Source organism: Gopherus evgoodei, chromosome 3 (assembly GCF_007399415.2).
Source record: "Gopherus evgoodei ecotype Sinaloan lineage chromosome 3, rGopEvg1_v1.p, whole genome shotgun sequence".
In the NCBI taxonomy this organism is placed as follows: domain Eukaryota; kingdom Metazoa; phylum Chordata; order Testudines; family Testudinidae; genus Gopherus; species Gopherus evgoodei.
Window position 1 is genome coordinate 2,324,036 of NC_044324.1, and position 19,345 is coordinate 2,343,380.

At 56.5% G+C, this 19,345-nt stretch overlaps 1 protein-coding gene across 2 annotated transcripts in view; it reads right to left on the bottom strand.

The window, feature by feature from the left end:
• The window catches only part of COL2A1 (collagen type II alpha 1 chain), a 64,686-nt gene that overhangs the window by 9,646 nt on the left and 35,695 nt on the right, over nt 1-19,345 (bottom strand). For both annotated transcript variants that reach the window (XM_030554476.1, XM_030554475.1), the window contains 22 exons: nt 18,596-18,694; nt 17,189-17,242; nt 16,242-16,340; nt 15,689-15,742; nt 14,985-15,038; nt 14,149-14,202; nt 13,553-13,606; nt 12,908-12,952; nt 11,998-12,096; nt 11,432-11,539; nt 10,631-10,684; nt 9,093-9,146; nt 7,549-7,602; nt 7,028-7,081; nt 6,749-6,856; nt 5,833-5,886; nt 5,085-5,138; nt 4,227-4,388; nt 4,019-4,126; nt 1,508-1,615; nt 880-933; nt 199-306 (listed from right to left, as the gene is read on the bottom strand). In XM_030554476.1, coding sequence (XP_030410336.1) covers nt 199-306; nt 880-933; nt 1,508-1,615; nt 4,019-4,126; nt 4,227-4,388; nt 5,085-5,138; nt 5,833-5,886; nt 6,749-6,856; nt 7,028-7,081; nt 7,549-7,602; nt 9,093-9,146; nt 10,631-10,684; nt 11,432-11,539; nt 11,998-12,096; nt 12,908-12,952; nt 13,553-13,606; nt 14,149-14,202; nt 14,985-15,038; nt 15,689-15,742; nt 16,242-16,340; nt 17,189-17,242; nt 18,596-18,694 — 1,692 coding nt within the window. The remainder of the gene's footprint in view (nt 1-198; nt 307-879; nt 934-1,507; nt 1,616-4,018; nt 4,127-4,226; nt 4,389-5,084; nt 5,139-5,832; nt 5,887-6,748; nt 6,857-7,027; nt 7,082-7,548; nt 7,603-9,092; nt 9,147-10,630; nt 10,685-11,431; nt 11,540-11,997; nt 12,097-12,907; nt 12,953-13,552; nt 13,607-14,148; nt 14,203-14,984; nt 15,039-15,688; nt 15,743-16,241; nt 16,341-17,188; nt 17,243-18,595; nt 18,695-19,345) is intronic.

Sequence of the window (19,345 nt, forward strand, 5' to 3'; positions counted from 1 at the left end):
TGATACTCTTGAATACTCATAGCCCTGCCTGCACTCTACACAGTACTCGTGAATACTCAGAGCTCTTGCAGTACCCTGGGTAGTACTCTCAAATACTCAGAGCCTTTTCTGTACTCTGTCTGGTACGCTTACATTCCCCTTATGAGACCATTGACCCCTTGATGAGCTGCTGCCGTCTGAGCACTAAGGGACACTTACAGAGTCTCCTCTGTCTCCTTGTTTGCCAGTTGGACCAACAGGACCTGGGGAGCCAGGAGGGCCAGGAGCACCAGGAGAACCGACAGCACCAGTCTCACCTCGATCACCCTGCCAGGAGACACAGACACAGCCATTAATGTCAACGTCTCTCGTCGCTGTGCCCCTGGAGGCCGTGGTGTCACCTAGTGATGTCACCATTCCCTCGCCTCCCTGGTTCCAGAGGTCACCTCTGATGTTTGTTGTGCTGGGGCAGGGGAGTGGCCAAGCACCGTGGGAAGGTTTGAACAGGCCAGCGACCGCCTTTGTGGAGCATGAAGCCCCCCACCGCTGTCCAGGTCTGCGCGAAGCAGCCTGACGGGGGCTCATTCAGCCAACGGCAAAGCACAAGCTCACTTCTATGCAAACACAGGAGCAAGCCAGTGTGCCACCTGGGATGGCTCCCAGAAGCCGCTGCTGCCCAGAACATGGCATCCAGGGCAGGCCTGACCCTGCAGGGCACCATGAGCCCAATGCATGCGGCCACACAAGAAGGGGATGAACCAACATTTGCTGTTTCGCCGAGCACAGGAGCTTCATGGCACCCTATAAGGCCCCCAAGCCCTGGGATCCTGCTGCTGGAGAACAGAGATGGTCGTAGGGTGCCCCAAGGACTGGGACAGAAACTTCTTTTGCCAAGCTCACCTTCACGCCAGCTGCCCCATCTCTGCCAGGGGGGCCATCAGATCCGGGGGTGCCCTGGGAATGAGAAGAGAAGGAGAAGGTGATTCCTTGGAGGCCACCCAGGGAGCTCTGCCTGGGGAAGTGGGCAGGATGTGTGCAGACCTGGGCAAAGGAGCTGGCCGCACAGGCAACTGGTGAAACAAAGCTTCCTGTGCAAGGTTCCTGTGAGTTCTAGAACTGGAGAACTAGGAACTGGGCTGTCCCAGGATAGCTGGAACTAGTGAGGTCACGTTCCTGCCCTCCCCTGGGGAAGGGGGATCTGGGTTACACCCAGGAAAGGGGACCTTAACACTGAATTTCCTGGTTTATCTATGTTGAATTGTTTTAAATGACTGTCCAAAAAAGGTTCTTTTGGTTTAAATTCCCTCTGATCTCAAATTGTCTTTCTTATCCATCTAATCCATGGGTTTTTGACTTGGACATCACGAGCATGTCCGGCCGTCACCATGGGAATGGGATGAGGCCTAAGGCCGAGAAGTGCCATCGATGGCTGGTTCACACAGCCATGTGCCTCTTAGAATTTGGCTGTGGAAACGTGTCTCCCTTTGTTTCCAAGCTGTTAACACGCCGAGCCAGTTTTGTTTCTTACCTCGCGCCCAGGTTCACCAGAGGGACCAGTCAGACCTGGGGGACCCACAGGACCAGGTGGCCCTCGGTCGCCGGCACCTCCAGGGGCTCCTTGTTTGCCAGGCTCACCCTAATGCAGAGAGACAAGAACAGAAACAATCCAAGTGGGCTGATCCCCGTGCAGTACATGGGCTGCTTCTGGACAGTCACTTTCCTGACAATTAGCCCCCCGTCAGGGTCATAAGATACTTTCCATCATAAAGCCCAAACCTAACCCCACGACCTTCTGACCCAACTCAACAAGAGTCTTCCCACTGACTTTGGATCAGGCCTGAGCATCCTTCCTGCCTGAAAGTTGCAGCAAGGCTCTCCTGGTGGAGCAGAATGGTTTTACCTCAGGCTGGCCGCTTATGAAACAGGCCGCATAAGCTAATGGCCGGCATTGCCCTTCCAATGGAGTGTCTCACTTGTGTTGGCCATTGCGTCTCTCACCACATGGATTTCAAAGGTGCTGCGTTCAATAGGCCTTGAGAAGCTGCTGTGCTGAGGGGTAGGCTCAATAGGGGCCGTTTGAAAACTGTCCACCAAAATGGGCTTTTTGACTCAAAACTGAGGTTTGCAAAGCAACAGATTCATTCATGAAAATCATCTGCTTTTGGCTGAAATTTTTTAATTGTCCTCGAATGCCCGAAAACCTTGTCAGCTGAAAATGTTCAGTTCCAGTTTTTTTTCCTTCAACATTTTCAGTGGGGAAGCAACCAGCTTCCACACTGCCTCTAATAGTGAGCAATGATGGGTGAGCAACTGAATTTAATATAGGTCAGACCCTGAGGGGTGCTGACCATTGCCTGGGACATGCTAACTCCCTCCAATGGCTTCTCAAGAGGCAGCGCCTCCCTGATCGGACCCTATGGACAAAAGTAATGTGCAGGTGCTATGTGAAATCTCAGTGAAGAATACGGGGCAGATTCTCCATTGATTGGCACCTTGTGTCATCATCAGCATCCTGGCAAGCTGGAATCATAAAATATTAGGGTTGGAATAGACCTCAGGAGGTCCTCTAGTCCAACCCCCTGCTCAAAGCAGGACCAGCACCATCTAAATCATCCCAGTCAGGACTCTGTCAAGCCTGACCTTAAAAATCTTTAAGGAAGGAGATTCCACCACCTCCCTAGGGAACCCATTCCAGTGCTTCACCACCCTCCTAGTGAAACAAAGTGTAACTGTTATGAGTTAGCAGTGTGTTGCACGGGTGTTAGTGACAGCACAAGGTGCCGGGCGATGGAGAATAGGGGCCTATAACATTAGTGATGATCCCCATGCACCTAAAAGCCGGTGAGGTTTGGAAGTGCTGTGAACGGAAGCGCTTCCCAGTCTTAAAATATACACATGCTGTAAACCCAGTCCGAGAGCACTTCTAGGCTCCATGACATGCACAATATAGAGGAGCTGACAAACGCATATAGGGTGAAATTCAGCACAAGGTCTAGAGACCTGTCCAGTCACTCGCAAGCCCTGCCGTGGGATGTAAGTGGTGCAAAAATGTTGCGTGGTTCCTCTGCACCAGGGTGAATTTCTTCCCCAGCGTGTTGGTTCATTAGTTTTTCATTGGCCGTCTTCCCCCAGGGCTTATCCCAGACTTGAAACTCTGATTTACAATGGGGTGGGAATGCAGGACAGAGTTAAGGATGTTTGTGGGACCTTAATGCTGAATTTCCTGGTTTCTCGCTGTCGAATTGTTTTAAAAGACACTGTCCAAAAAAGGTTATTTTGGTTTAAATTCCCTCCAATCTCAGATTGTCTCTCTTATCCATCTAATCCATGGGTTCTCGACTGGGCATCATGAGCATGTCCAGGGGTGTCATGATCGACCTCCCTTTCTTTATGGCTAGATAGAAGAGATGTCTGACAGCATTATCTGTTGTCACAAGGGCTCTGCCTGAGCCTGGTGCCCTGCAAAACAGGCTCGCTGCAGGTTTACAGGAAACAGATTAATGCTGAACTCATGATACCCACCCAGGCTGTCAAGACCCCTGAGGGAACCAGGTTACTTGGGTTAAGGCAGGGACGGCTTCCCTGTCCTGGCTTCACCCAGAACTGGTCCATAGTAGACACAACCACCCCTTTTATTATGGCCTGCTGGGCCCTGATTGGCCTCCGCATGCTTCTTGCCCTTCTAGGTGCTGGAGCAGCAACTCTTGCTGGTTTTGCCAGCAGCTGATCATGAGAGGCCTCTCTAGGCCACCCCTGGAGGACTGAACTCGCTGCTCTTCCCCTTCCAGCAGGACATCTTTTTAGTGCAGGGTGCACCAGGGAGCAGCACATGCCTGGGATGCACCTTCACAGGCTCCCAGTAAGGAAAGAGCCCAGAACCCCGGATCTGTGCTGACCCCCTCACTTAAGCTCTCTCAGCACATCCGCTTCATTCCACCTCTGCAGAGAAACAAGCTGTGCACAGCCACTTCCACTTTAGGGCACAAGGTATTGTGAGCTGGGTCTGCACCGTCTGACTTCGCAAGGTTCAGCTACTTACGGAGGGACCCGGCAGCCCCGGGAAACCTCTCTCACCACGCTGGCCGGGAAGACCGACAATACCTCGCTGGCCTGCCAAACCTTGAGGACCAGGTGGCCCATCGGCACCCTGGAAAAGACAAAGGCAGGAGGTAAACTCCAGCAGAGGCTGCACTAGGTAGTAACTATTGTGCAGTCAAAGACAAGGCAACGTGCATGTGAAAACTTACAGGTGGGCCATCTTCCCCGGACTCTCCCTTCTCACCAGGGGGACCAGCAGGGCCTTGGAGACCAGGGTCACCAGCACGGCCCGGTGGGCCCCCATCACCACGAGCGCCCTTGGGACCATCTTTGCCAGAAGCACCTGGTGGGCCAGGTGGGCCTGGGTTACCCTAGAAGAGAAGAACAAGGTTTTGGTGAGAATGGGGGAAGTTCCTCTACTCCGGTCCAAAGGCCAGTAAGTAATTCTGTCTTCTAATCGATCAATGAAGAGCAGTTTGGTGCCTAGGCCCTCTGCGTCCCAGAGAATCCTTCTCCGCATGAAGACTCACCAGCCCCTGCACCTTCCCCTCCCATCTTATCCCAACAGCCAGCCATCTCAAAGTGAGGTCAATCCATCTCCGAAGCAAAGAACACCAGTCTAATTCAGACATGGCAACTGGTTTCCTTATCAGACAAACACTCGCGACGTCCTATCGTCTAGGACTCTCCAGCTGTCAAGAGCACAAAGTACCAGGGACCCTCATCGGGTCACAGCAGAAATTTATTTGGGGGGAAATAAAAGCCTCCAAAGTTACTGAAAACTACTAAAGGGCGAGAACTCCCTGTTTCATCTGTTAGAAATGTGGGGAAGCTCTTTTGGTTCGTCCATCCAGCTCAGTCTCCTTTCTCCTGCAGTGACCAGTGCCACCTGCTTCAGAGGAGGGTGCAGGAAACCCTGCAGTAGGTCATGAGGGACAAACCTATCCCAGGGAACGGACCATCTAACTCTCCCATGGACAGAGGGTGGCTTATGCCCCGTCTCCCTTCCAAAACCCAAACATAGGCCTCACCAAGGTGGAATCAATGCTGGATGTTCATGAACTTACGTTAGGGCCGGGAGGGCCGACACGTCCTGCAGCGCCGGGGAATCCAGTGGCTCCCTGGATAAGGAGGGGAGAAACAGAAGTGTGAGCAGAGCACCCCAGTCCTTGCCCTTCGTGGAGAGAGGGGTGCGGTTCCCCACCATTAACAGGTCTGAGCCAGAAGGGTGGATTCTTCCCAGAGAGGGGCAGAGTGCATGGAGTATGGGGCTGGGGGGTAAGCACCCACTTAGTGTGTTGGTGCAAATGACTGGCCAGCTGGGCCCGGGAGGGCGAGTCCTTCAAGCAGACTGAGTGCTTAACCCTGCTGGATACTAGGGGAGAGCAGCAGTCCAGGCAAGGCCTTTGCCGTCACCCAGGGCTGAACATTCCAGCATGATTCGAACTCAAGGGGTGCAGCAAAGTCCCCTGGCTCGTGGGTTGGCAGGGATCTGGGTCCCACACCATAGAGCAAAGCCCACTAGCCTGCTGGCAGACAGAACCCTGTATTGCATAGTGTGAATACAGCCACCCGTTTCAATGGGCCCATTCTGAAATCGTCCCTGTGACAAGGAGGGGGCGTTCTGCCTCCTGGTCTGCAATTCACTGAAACGCACAAGGGGGATGGACCCCATTCGGCAGCCATCGCCCTTGAGTGGGCTGTGATTGTCTTTGCTTCCCTGCTGCCTTGCTCGGCCAGAACCTCCTGCACAGCCCTCGGGTGGGAGCCAGGCTGGGCTCTGGCACTTGGTGCCCATCTCTGAGTGGTACTTACAGGGGGTCCCTGCGCACCTCGAGCTCCCTTAGGACCAGTCACGCCAGTGGGACCCTAAGAAGGAAAAAGAAGCAGGTTAGATCCCGAATGGACCCCAGGAAATCAGCCCTTGGTCTTGGCAAAGGGACTTGTCCTTTGTTGCAATGGGCGGGTATTTGTCTTACAGCCTGGAGATGAGTAGCAGCCAGACCCTCCCTCTGACCCCAATGTTCTCTAGCGAGACCCACCCTTCTTTGTCCTTGCAGTGCCTTCCCTCTGCACCCAGCTCTGTCTGGCGGTGGTTTAGATGGCTGGGTGTGCAGCTGGCTGCAGCTGTGTGTCCCCTAGAGTGCCCTTCACAGCTCGGGCATTTCATGATGGGGGACAAAGGGGGAAACTGACCTGGATCAAACATCCCTGGGGACCATGTACAATGGGGAAGAAGGTCCTCACTTGTAGGGGTGCGCAGCAGATGGTACTCAGGTAGGAGGATATTTTCCAGCCCCCCTAAGCTCCCAGAGGGCTTCAGGGCAGCAATGAAACTGCCGCCCTCGCTCCCTGGTATGCATGCACCTCGGAATAGGGCCCTGCCATTGCAGAGAGGGGCGACCCTCTGGCAGGAATCCGGCCCCCTCTTTCCTGAGCCAGTTCTGGGGGTTTATTCCAAACTGACCACGGAGCCTTGGCAGGTTCCCCCACGAAAGGTAAAATTGGGGTGGCGGATTGCTGGGCGTCAGCCGTTTCAAAGCCTGTGGCTCATATCCCTCAGCTGGGATAAATCTGTGATTCAGCTCCTAGGTGCTGACCCGTTGCAAATGGCCAGAGTATTTTCAAAGCAAAGCACAGTCCTTTTCCCAAGGACAGTTCAGCTCTGGCCAGCCCCCACTCTCCCAGGCTGCCTTCCCAGCGGGGTCAGGCAGGGAGGAGCTTTACCAACCTGTGGGCCAGGAGCACCGGAAGAACCCTGTGGACCCGGGGCCCCAGCGTCTCCCTTCTGGCCAGATTCTCCTTGTTCACCTTTAGCTCCAGGTTGGCCGTCAGCGCCCTGCATGAGGAAGGGAAGAAAAAGCACCCAGTGTGAGACGTGACCTCCCCGCGAGACGGGTGCCCGGGGCCGTGCACGTGGCACCGTCATCGCTACGGGAACATGGATATCAAGGTGCAGGATGGAGAGGGAACCTGGACAACAGGGGTCAGCAAACGCGGCTGTACTCACAGGAGGTCCAGCAAATCCAGCAGGGCCAGGGGCTCCAGGCTCGCCACGATCACCCTGAAACGGAAAGGACTGGGGTTAAATGGGAGGCCCGGGCAGGAAACACCCCAACCTGGACAGCAAGCTCTATGGGGCAGGAGGCATCTTTGTGCTTCCATGTCTGTGTAGCACCTAGCACCATGGTTCTCAACCTTGTCCATCTGGGAACACACACCCCCAGGAGCCTCTCCCATCCAGCTGGGACCCTACCCCTATTTAGTAGGGTGGTCTCGACCTCTTGACACGTGTTTGTGAGCCCCACGCACTGAGGGTCATGACCCCTCTGGCCTAGCACAATAACCAGGGCCTCTGGCAGCTATCCCCATCAATCAGAGCAATGTTGGCAAGAATGGGGAAGCTGGTGAATTCCCCGGGGGTGGTCTCTGAATTGAGAGGGGCACAGACCCCTCCACCCTCCCCAAGGGGCTCAGACCCATTGTGTGAACCAAGGTCTGGGGACGTAGGGTTGTTGGCATCACACTTACCGGGGCGCCGCGGGCGCCGGCAGCACCAGATGGGCCTGGGGGACCCAATTCACCCTAGACAGGGAGAAAGAAGGAGATGTGAGAGAAAGCTGGGGAGATATGGCTGGCCAGAGGCTATAGATAACCTGGGATTCTGCCCCTCCCACTTCCACAGCCCAGCCCCCATCCCTATGATCTTTCCGCACCCCAAAGCCCTGCCCAGAGCTCAAGCTCCACCCATAGCCTGAGCTTCCTCTGAAGCCCCTCCTCCAGCTCCAAGCCACGCCCATGCTCCCAAAGCCACTCCCCCAGCCCCCTCAGGTCACCCATTCCCCATATCCCTCCCACACTCCAACCTGAGGACTCCCCCACCCCACCCCCAGGCACAAAGTTCTCCCCATGGCACCAGGGTTGCCATATTTCTGATTGCAGAAAACGAACACACTTGCCCCGCCCCTTCTCCGAGGCCCCACCTCCCGCTCACTCCCTCCCCCTCATCGCTCACTTTCCCCCACACAGGCTCACTTTCACCGGGCTGGGGCAGGGGGTTGGGGGTGCGAGAGGGGTGAGGGCTCCGTCTGGGGGTGTGGGCTCTGGGGTGGGGCCGGGATGAGGGGTCTGAGGTGCAGGAGGGGGCTCAGGGGTGAGGCAGGGGGTTGTGGTGTGGGGGGGGGCTGAGGGATCCAGCTGGGGATGCATGAGTTCTGGGATGGGGCCAGGATGAGGGGGTTGGGGTGCAGGAGGGGGCTAAGGGCTAGGGCCAAGGGGTTGGGGTGAGGGGGGGTGAGGTGGGGTGACAGCTTTGCCTGGGGATGCGGGCTCTGGGGTAGGGCTGCGGATGAGGGGTTTCACGTGCAGGAGGAGAGTCCAGGCTGTGGGGTGGGGCCGAGGGGTTTGGAGTGTGGGAGGGGGTGAGGGGTGCAGGCTGCAGGCAGCACTTACCTCAGGTGGGTCCTGGAAGCAGACAGCATGTCTGGCTCCTAGACAGAGGCACCAGGTAGCTCTGCGTGCTGCCCCTGCCTGCAGGCACCGCCTCTGCAACTCCCAATGGCCGCGCTTCCTGGCCAATGGAAGCTGCGGAGCCGGTGCTTGGGGCGGGGCAGCATGTGGAGCCACCTGTCCACACCTCCACCTAGGGGCCACAGGGGCACATTGCCATTTCCAGGAGCCGTGTGGAGCCGGGTAGGGATGGGAACTTCCCTGCCCCATTGCACCGCTGATCGGAGCCACCAGGGTCCCTTTTCAACCAGGTGTTCTAGTCGAAAACCAGATGCCTGGCAACCCTACCTGGCACTGGCTCGGCTTGTGCCCTGAAGCCCTGCCCACATGCCAAGGCCCCTCCCAAAGCCCAGTGACCCTCCCCACTGGGTCATGGCTCTTGCAGTATCTCTGGCTCTGGCAGCCTGAGCTATGTACACCTGGAGGGAGTCACGGAGGAGCACAGACACCGAGAGGCTGGGAAATCCATGCGGTCTGGGCCGTGAATGTTGCTCTTGACCCTTCTCCCCTTTCACTGAGCCCCACTGCCCCCAGCCAGGCATCATGCAGAGTTCCTGGGTTCTTACCTTCTCGCCGTTGGGGCCAGAAGGGCCAGGGGGACCGATCGGACCTGTCAAACCCTGGGAGAAGGAAGAGGGAGAGGAGGGTGAGCAGATGGCAGTGAAGAGCAGCTGCTGCCTGTGTGTGCCGGGCAGAGCCCAGTGCGGGGCTGGGTTAGTTTCAGAGACTGAGCCCAGCTTTTCTGGGTTCGTTGGCTTCTCTGCGGCACAAAGCTCCACGCCTCAAAACCCTGGGGATCGGTTTTAAAACAGCAAGCGAGTAATAACAACCCTCTGCCTGCTACAGCCTGGAAAACACCACTACAGCCTGAATGCTACCTAGCTACGGCTCTGCCTGACTGCTATGCAGCTACAACTGTGCTAGGCTGCTACATGGCTACTCCTACCCTGCTACAGCTCTCTGCCTGCTATGCTGCTCCAGCCTGTCTGCTTTGCAGCTACAGCTCTGCCTGACTGCTACAGCCTGACTCCTACACTGTTCCAGCTCTCTGCATGCTATGTGACTACAGCTCTGCTTGACTGCTACTGCCTGACTCCTACAGTGCTCCAGCTCTCTGCATGCTATGTGACTACAGCTCTGCTTGACTGCTACTGTCTGACTCCTACACTGCTCCAGCTCTCTGCGTGCTATGTGGCTACAGCTCTGCCTGACTGCTACAGCCTGACTCCTACAGTGCTCCAGCTCTCTGCATGCTATGTGGCTACAGCTCCGCCTGACTGCTACCGCCTGACTCCTACACTGCTCCAGCTCTCTGCATGCTATGTGACTACAGCTCTGCCTGACTGCTACAGCCTGATTCCTACAGTGCTCCAGCTCTCTGCATGCTATGTGGCTACAGCTCCGCCTGACTGCTACCGCCTGACTCCTACACTGCTCCAGCTCTCTGCATGCTTTGTGACTACAGCTCTGCCTGACTGCTACAGCCTGATTCCTACAGTGCTCCAGCTCTCTGCATGCTATGTGACTACAGCTCTGCCTGACTGCTACCGCCTGACTCCTACACTGCTCCAGCTCTCTGCATGCTATGTGACTACAGCTCTGCCTGACTGCTACCGCCTGACTCCTACAGTGCTCCAGCTCTCTGCATGCTATGTGGCTACAGCTCCACCTGACTGCTACCCAGCTTCAGCCTGACTGCTACCCAGCTACAGCTCTCTGCCAGCTATGCAACTACAGCCTGACTCCTACAGTGCTACAGCTCTGTGTGACTGCTACAACTCTCTGCCTTCTACCTTGCTACTCCCTGCCTCCCTGCCACACTGCTACAACTCTACCTGACTGCTACAGCTCCCTGACAATGTCTACGCTGCAGCTACTCTGCCTGACCAGTAGGACTTTCTGAATGTTACACCATGACAGCTTGTAGTGCTCCGCCTGGTCTCTGTGCAGTCACAGCTCTCTGCCTGACCTTTATGCTACCCTCTCCAGCATGTGTCCCCAGTGTCAGCTATTCACATAGCTAGAGAGGCAGACAGCTGGGATGTTGCATGTTAACTCAGTCCCTGTGACAATCTGAGCAAGTGACGCCTTCCCCTCTACTTACCCTTCCGCCGTCCTTGCCGGGAGCTCCTTCTGGGCCTTTCTCACCGACATCACCCTGTGGGAGGAGATCAGAGGGAAGTTACCACCCAGCCGCCAGTACCGCTGAACAATGGATCATGAGCCCCTCCCCCACCCCATCAGCTCAGAGAGGGCAGCAAAGCGATCCCAGGATCCAAGCGATCCCAGAGATCGATCAAGAACCAATGGGGGCCTGGACTGCTTGATTGGCAGATGGTCTTTCATCTGCTATAGGGGATAGAAATGCTTAGAGTCAGGAACCACAGATCATCTAGCCAGATCTCCCGTGTGTTACAGGCCACCCACAGCATCCGGCCCAACAACCGAAAGTAGACCCAGGTATCACAGTCCACTGGAGACTAAGCTATTGCATGCCACAGGTCGGGGGTAGGTGGGACCGAGGTGCACCAATGCCCCTGCCATGGCCAGAAATTGCTTAGAGCTTCCAAATCTCTGATGGAAGCAGCTGATCTTGTGTCCTCCGGTCTATGGATCTGAACTCTGCATTAAGGTCGACATCCCCAAGGCCAAATATATTCATTGCCGGGCAGGGTTCCCTTCCCATATCCCCCCAGCCAGCCCCTTCTTTGCATGAATGTGGCTAGATCCCATAGCTCCACTGAAGTCAACGGGGCCAAGTCCCAGCGTCTATAAATCAGCATCACTACTTTGAAATCATTACGTTTTCCATAGCTCTCACCCGCTGGGAATCCAGCCCTGCGTGTGCACCTGTCTGCCCTGTGCAGTGCCCGACCCCTGAAGTCCCAGGGAAGGCGCAACTTACCCTGTCTCCCTTTGGGCCGGAAATACCAGCTGCTCCTCTCTCACCAGGCATCCCCTGCAGACCGGGGGGACCTTGGGCACCAGTAGGGCCGGATGGACCAGTCGCACCCTAAAGCCAAGGAACACAGCGAGGTCACTGGGTGATGCAGACGGGGCAGGATTGGCTACTACTTCCCGTGGACTGAGCTGCACTAGGATAGCAATCAAGGGAGGCTCAGTGGTCAGCCTGGCCTGCTCTGTCCCGGGCCATGCAAGGCTCTGTCCTGGTGGAACGTTCTCCTAGCGGGCAGACTGGATACTTCTGGGGCCCAGCCTTTTTAAACATGATGCCCACAAAGCCTGCAGCTGCTAAGGTCAGTTTTCCTGCCCCCTTCCCAGGGCAAGAGCTCATCCTGGCAATCGGTATGATGCCACCTCGGGTGGGGCTTGAACTATGGCCCTCTAGAGCGGAAAGCCTGAGCCTCGTATGCCAGAGCTAAAGGACCGACTCTCTTCTCCAGGCTGCAGCAGCAAGGACCGAATCCTTTTCCATGCTCCAGCTACTACAGAGAAACAAAGGGAACCTACCTTGGGTCCATCGGTACCAGGAGTTCCAGGGAGCCCTCGAGGGCCCTGCAGACCTTGTGAACCTGGAGAGCCACGTTCACCCGGGAAGCCACGTTCACCCTGGCATGGAAAGAGACACCGTTAGGGAGAGGTCACAGCTGGGGACTAGTCAGGACAATTAAAGGGCCCAGGCGGTTTTATCACACTCTGCATCTCAGCAATTGTGCCTCATTGCAACAGGGTCGCTCAAAGCTGCCCTGCTGTGACAGGTGGCTGCCACGCTCCACCCCAGAGGTGGCTGCGTATCAGTGCTGGGTGAATGTTCCCTAGCGGCTGCCTGTTAGATGCTTGGGGATCACCTGAAAGATGCTGTAGAAATACCGAGGGGTTAAACAGGGCACCCAAAAGTGGAGGGACCAAAACTGAAAGGTGGCTTTTGACCATTTTGCTGCCAGTGCCCTGGTGGGGACAGTTAGTGGTACAGGGGGTGCTGAGACCATGAACAAGCAGATACATGGCCAAGAATGACAGCACAGTATTCTTGTTCTGCGTTTGTACAGCACCTAGCACCATGCAGCCCTGTTCCATGACTAGGGCTCCTGGGCAGTACTGTAATACACCTAATAATTAATGTACAGCACCGAGCACCATGAGACCCTGGTCCACGACTAAAGCTACTAAGTGATACCATAATACATGGGATATGTAGCAATAATAATGTACAGCACCTAGCACAACAGGGTCCTGATTCATGACAAGGGTTCCAGGACACTACTGTAATATAACTAATAAATGCCGTACAGCACCTAGTGCGATGGGCTCCTGGTCCAGGACAGGGGCTCCTAGGCGCATCCATAACACACCTAATAAATAACCATAACCCGAACTCTGAGCTTCCCGCTTTGCGACCCGAAGGACGAATAGTACTTACTCGGGGACCCACGAGGCCTGGGATGCCAGCTTCACCAGGGACGCCCTATGGAGAGCAAGAAGGGGGAGAAGGCAGTTACACTCCGAGAGGGAGGCTCTCGGGCAAGAGAACTCCTTCCCTCGCCAGAGACGCACCATCCCGTGCAGAGAGAAGATGAGGTTAGGGAACAGACCTACTGCAGGGCCTGCACTCCGCACTTGTGGTACGGCCAGTTTGCCCTGGGAGGGGCTCTGGCTGTCATTTGGTTCGGAGCGGGCGGATGTGCAAATCGGCAGCACTGGGCGAGCGATGGTTGTTTCTGACTAGCAGCTTTCCGACGGTGCGAGGGGACCAGTCTGGCCCTGGTGCACCACACACGCTGTCTCGCTCCCGAGGCGGCTCAGGAAACCCTAGATCAGGCTGACTGCGGGAGGGGGGCATGCGGAGCCTGACAAAGCCCCAAGTTTAGTGACCATCAGGCTTCTTCAGTGACTCAGGCTTTTCCCCGCATGGTGGCTTGAGGCCAGTGGGCTGAACCCCCCTGATCCAGCGCCCGCCCCCGGGCTAAACCTTGCAAAGGGCACTCGGTTGCCAGCTCGCATGGCAGCTCTGTTCATGGCCTGCAGTGAGATGCTAAGGAGGCTCCGGGATGGGGTCTGAACTCACCTGATCTCCTGGCTTGCCACCTTCGCCCGGAGGACCTGGGGGGCCGGGGAGCCCCTGAAAGGAAGCAGTGCAGAGAAGTTAGCCATGATCGCAGGTTTCTCATGTCCTCACTGCATGGTAAACCGGGTCTGTGAGCCCCGGGCCTGTGGACTCAGTGTTTCCAAGCCCGCACTTGAGCATCCACACTGCACTGTATAACCTGGGTTTGCAATTGCTCACACACACACACACACACTCTCTCTCTCCCCACCCCCCCAGGATCTAGGTGCTTGCTGCTTTGTGTGTAGACGGAATGGGGGCTTCCTGAGTTACTGCCCCGGCTTAGTGTGCAGTACAGACAAATCCTCAGTCTCTGGGTTGTGTGGGGCATCTTCAGAGCACGTGTTGGGTGACAAAGGGCCCAGCTGGGACATGTGACATCGGCTCCTGGAAGCAGCCACCCTGCTGGCACTAGGGCTGATGGATGCAGGTACAGACCCCAACGGAGATACTCCAAGCAGGCCAGAGCTCCTGGGGATGGAACTGGGGGGCAGGTATTTACAGGACTGCCCTGACCCCACAATGCAAAAGGGTTAAAAGGCGTCGCTCCTACTCACCTGGAAGCCAGAAGGACCTGGCGAGCCCTGTTCACCCCTCTCGCCAGCAGGCCCCTGCAGAAGGAAAGGAGAACTGTGAGTGTAAACGACACCCAGTCCCGACCCCAGATTTAGGGCCCAATGGAGTGATGCCACCTGTGATAGGACAGGGCTACGGTGCCCGTGATGGGACAGGACACATCATCCATAGAATCATAGAATATCAGGGTTGGAAGGGACCTCAGGAGGTATCTAGTCCAACCCCCTGCTCAAACCAGGACCAATCCCCAACCAGTCCAGAACACCCACCCTGTGTGTTAGCCCTTGAAGCTGGATCTCTGTGATCTGGTTTGTTTTACTTTGATTTGTTCTCTAAACCAGGTTCCCCCTATGTTAGAGCAGCCAAAATAAAAATTTTAACTCAGAGCACCCTCTGGTGGCAACATGTGGGTTCTACATTGCAACCAGGTTCCACTCAGCATCCATCCACCCGTTATTGGGTGAAATGCGGACTGACAACTCACTGACCAGGTGTGGTAGAGGGTCCCAGTGTGGGGAACTGGGAAAGGATCCTCCAGTCTGGTACAGGAACAGTACCCCAGTCTGGGGTCACTGGACAAGGGGCAGGGTCTTCCAGCTTGGAACTGGGAAAGGGGCAGATCCCCCGATCTAGTGTAATGGGGTCTCCCAGTCTGAGCTGCTCTACAGGAAAGAAATCCCAGTCTCTGTGACCAGCAGGCCAATGGGTCAGCCATCCTGCCCAGGTCCATCTCTGTATTGTGGCTAGAGACTAGCCTCACTGATTTCCTTCTGCCCCCCACCCCCTCTTCCTCACGCTGGAAGCAGCAAATACTCACGGCAGGTCCAGGGGGACCAGACGCTCCTGTCTCACCATCTTTGCCAGGAAGACCCTAGAGAGAAAAGAAACCCCCAGGACATTGATCAATGACCCCTTTTTAGCTACCAGACTGTTGTGCTTTTAAAATTCCCTCCTGGGACCTCGTGTTCTTTCTCTATTCCTGTTGCAATGGAATAGGCAGCAGCAGATTTCTCTATCTGTCCATCTATCCAGCTGTCTGTCCATCCAGCTGGGCTCTCACCTTGGCCCCATATCACTAGGGCTTTGTGGTGCACCCACCGAATTCTGAAAAAATCAGACCGCAGCTCCTTGAGAGAGGAAGATGCTGACTTCAAGTCCTGGCTTGGCCTGGCTCAGTCACGTAATCGATCCGGCCCTGTTTCCATCTGTATGATGGGGCTCCCAACGCTGCCCTTGTCAGACATTGATTAAGTGACCCTCCAAAAACAAGATCTCTGCCAGCCAGGGGCAGAACTGGCAGGGAATCTCCCAGGAGCAGTGCAGGGGATCCTGGAGCGGGGGATATTTGAAGCTAGACTGGGGAGCCCCACATTAAAGGGGCAAAGGGGAGCAATCCTGCGCTGCCTCCTGGGAAATGGACTGGCCGGTGTCTGATTCTGGACGTGGGCTGCCTGCAGGGAGGGGTTGGGGGTTTCAGCCTGTGTTGTAATAGAGGGGGGAGGGGAAGATAAACCCACTTACTCTCAGACCAGGGGCGCCAGGCAATCCTTTCTCTCCAGCTTTACCAGCCTCACCCTAGGAGGAGAGAGAACACATGGTGCAATGAACGAGGCCCCGATGTCACCAGAACAGGCTTGGGGATGCGGCAGGTCACCTCCGCTAGCCAGCCCCTGCTTCTCTGCAGCAGCTGCCCAGGCTGACATCAGCGGGAGCGATACAAATGGGGTCCATGGAGCTTGGGTTAGACCAGTCCTGACTCCGCTCCGGCCGATCTGAAGAAACGGCAGCTCCACGGGGCACCTGGCCATGTTGGCGCCAACTGGAGCATTTCCCAGGTTCCTTTGCTTTAGGCCTCTCATCCCTCCTTTGCCTGATGCCTGACTCAGTGGCGAAGCTCACAACAATCTGCCCAGGGCTGTACATGTGTATATGGACTGGAGAGATGGACTGCGAGGGTGCCCATTGCCACTGCAAGAGTCTCCATCCCCCGCGGCCTCACTGGTGCTGTCCCTGGGCCTAGGCTGCCTGGCAGGAGGGGGGCACATGGGGTGGGGTCCCACTTCAGTGTACTTACGTTAGCACCTTTTGGCCCTGGGAAACCCATGACACCAGGCTGCCCACGAGCACCTTGTGGACCCGGTGGGCCCGGGCGACCATCCTCACCAGGGATACCCTGCAGGGAGGCACAGAGGTTGGCACGTTAGTGGACGATCTCCCTCTTGCGCTTTGAGCAGCCCCCACATTCAGCCTTTAGGAACCTGCGGCTTAGTTTGGGCAAGGGCGCTGGAGGTCTCATCAACTATTGGCACAGCTGCCAACGGTGCCAAGGGCTTTGTTCACCCCTGGCAAAGCGCTGAGTTGAGGCTGTTCTGTTTTCTGTGCTAGGAGGCCCTGCCCATCCCAGGAGGGGAGCACCCTGCCAGGGGGCATTCGGAAAGTCCCACGATCACCCACCACTCAGCCACGTTTCCTGTAACACATGGCTTAAGTGCTTCTCACCCCAAAAAAACTGTGCCCCCCCAGCACCCCAAAGCACAGAACCCACCCAATATCTCCACCCCAATCACAGCCCCAACCCAGCACCCCCAAAGCACAGCACCCACCCAAGATCCCCTCCCCAATCACAGCCCCCACTCAGCACCCCCAAAGCACAGCCCCCACCCAATATCCCCACGCCAATCACAGCCCCCACCCAGCACTCCCCAAAGCACAGCACCCACCCAATATCCCCTCCTCAATCACAGCCCTCACCCAGCACTCCCCAAAGCACAGCACCCACCCAATATCCCCACCCCAATCACAGTACTCACTCAATATCCCCTCCCCAATCACAGCACCCACCCAGCACCCCCCAAAGCATGGCATCCCCTCAAGATCCCCTCCCCAATCACAGCCCCCACCCAGCACCCCCAAAATTCCCTCCCAAATCTCAATGCCCACCCAATATCCCCCCAAATCATAGCCACGCTCTCTCAGTGCCCCTCCGAGCCCCACCCAGGAAGGAACAGGAGTCTCACTTACAGTCGGACCGACTTTGCCTTGAGGACCAGCATCACCAGGGCGCCCAGTGAGACCCTGGTGGAAAGAAGGAGGCAGGGAGTTAGGACTTTCCCGCGGGTCCCTGCTCTAGCTCTGCTCTGTGCTGGTTGCTCCTGCTTGTTTGCTGGCACTCAGGAGACACTGAAATGGCTGGTCAGTTTCCCCGTGTCTTTGGAGGAGGGGATGCCTCTGCTGCACCCTACACACAGGGCCCTGATCTCAGCTGGGGCAGGGACCCTCTCTCCCTGTGTGTCTGTGCAGCACCTGGCACAATGGGGCCCTGATCTCAGCTAGGACAGAGACCGTCTCTCCGTGTGTGTCTGTGCAGCGCCTGGTACCATGGGGACCCTGATCTCAGCTAGGACAGAGACCGTCTCTCACTGTGTCTCTGTGCAGCGCCTGGCACCATGGGGGCCCTGATCTCAGCTAGGACAGAGACCGTCTCTCCCTGTGTGTCTGTGCAGCGCCTGGCACCATGGGGGCCTTGATCTGTTAGGGTCTCTGGGTGCTACTGGAATACAAAGGAAAAGAAGGGAGCCTTTGTCATGCCTAGAGGAATCCAGATGCAGGAATTATTCTCACTGCGGGGGAGGGGAGGCGTGTGATTCTCAGTGGGGAGTGGGAATTCCTCACTGGGGCGGGATGCTTTGAATACAGTGAATATTCAGTGTCGAGGATCTGCCCCTATATGATTCAGCCTCGCTGGGTCACATCACCAGCCGGGGGACCCCAGCAGCGGCCCCTTACCCTGGAGTCTGGCAGGGAGGGCTCAGCACTGTTTGAGCGCCCCCTATCGCTGGGCTGCAGGGCTGCACGTGGAAGGGGAGCAGTGGCACCCAGGTTGCTGTGGTTGGGGCCACCTGCTGGCGCCTCGGGAGAGCTCAATGTGCAGAAGATGGGATATCGGTGATAAACCGCTGGCTAACAAAGGTCTGGGATTTCAGTGACAGGCTCCTTCTGGTTTTGACAATACCTGCAATACCCAACACTGGGAAACGTGGCTGCGTATCTGCAAGGGGCAGGGGGCCAGCACCGAAACCCAGCTCTCGACATCCCGCCCACCCAAAGTCTTATTCAGGCCCACTGACAGCCAGTGCTTCCCCTCACTGGTACCCACATGGCGTCTCCTGCTTAGACTCTGGCTGAAGGGCACACAGCTGGCATTCCTCGCAGCACCACATGCCAGCCTTGTGGGTGGGTCACTCGCAGAGTGATGCCTTGGGTTCTCTGGAGGCAGGCGAGATGCATTGGAAGTCAGGGTTCCATCTCTGCTTCCCCCCCACCCCAAAAAAAAACCCATTGCTTTCTCTAAACATCTTAACCCTTTCAGTCCCAGTTGTCAAGGCCAAGCTTGGCTGGGAGCCGATGCCATCTCCCCTTCATTCTCACCCTAGCGCCAGGCAGGCCAGGTTCTCCAGGACGTCCAGGATCACCAGTGGCTCCTTTAGGCCCCCCAAGGCCAGCGGGACCACGCTCGCCAGGGGCACCCTGTCCGGAGATAAGGAAGACATGCATGTTAGCCAACTCAGTTCTAGGGGGCACCCAGGGGCTGGAGGCTGCACCACAACCAGTCTGGCTAGGGACAGGTGAGGCTGACATGTCATCGCTAAGAGCCCCAATCTGGCTCACACTGAAATCAACGTGACTAAGGCTGCTGAGCATTGGGTTGACCCCTGTAAAAAGGTGGGGGGGACTTTAAGGACTGGGGTGGGAACTCCTCTAAGCCAGCCCAATCCAGCCTCAAAAGATACGTGGGAGACAGGAGACATGGGCAATGGACAGATCTCACGCTATCCCTGTAGTCTCCAACCCCCTCTCCTCTCACCAGGAGAGCAGGGCAGGCTGGGAAATGCAGTTCACTGGTGCAGCCCTGTGGCAATCCCACCTGGGGGCAAGGCATGCTGGGAAAGAAGGGACATATATAAACCACGGCTGAGAGAAGGCAGGAAGTTGGCTCTCTCCGGACAGAGCCCAGTGCCTTATATTAGGGTCACCTTATTTTTGCTCAGGAACGGCTCTGGGGGCAGATGTTGCTGAGCTGACCCGAGGAGTCATGCAGACAGTCGAATGGGCCTCCTCCTGGGTGGATTGCACTAGACCCCAGGACACGAGATGTTCTTCCACCAATAAATTTCCCCA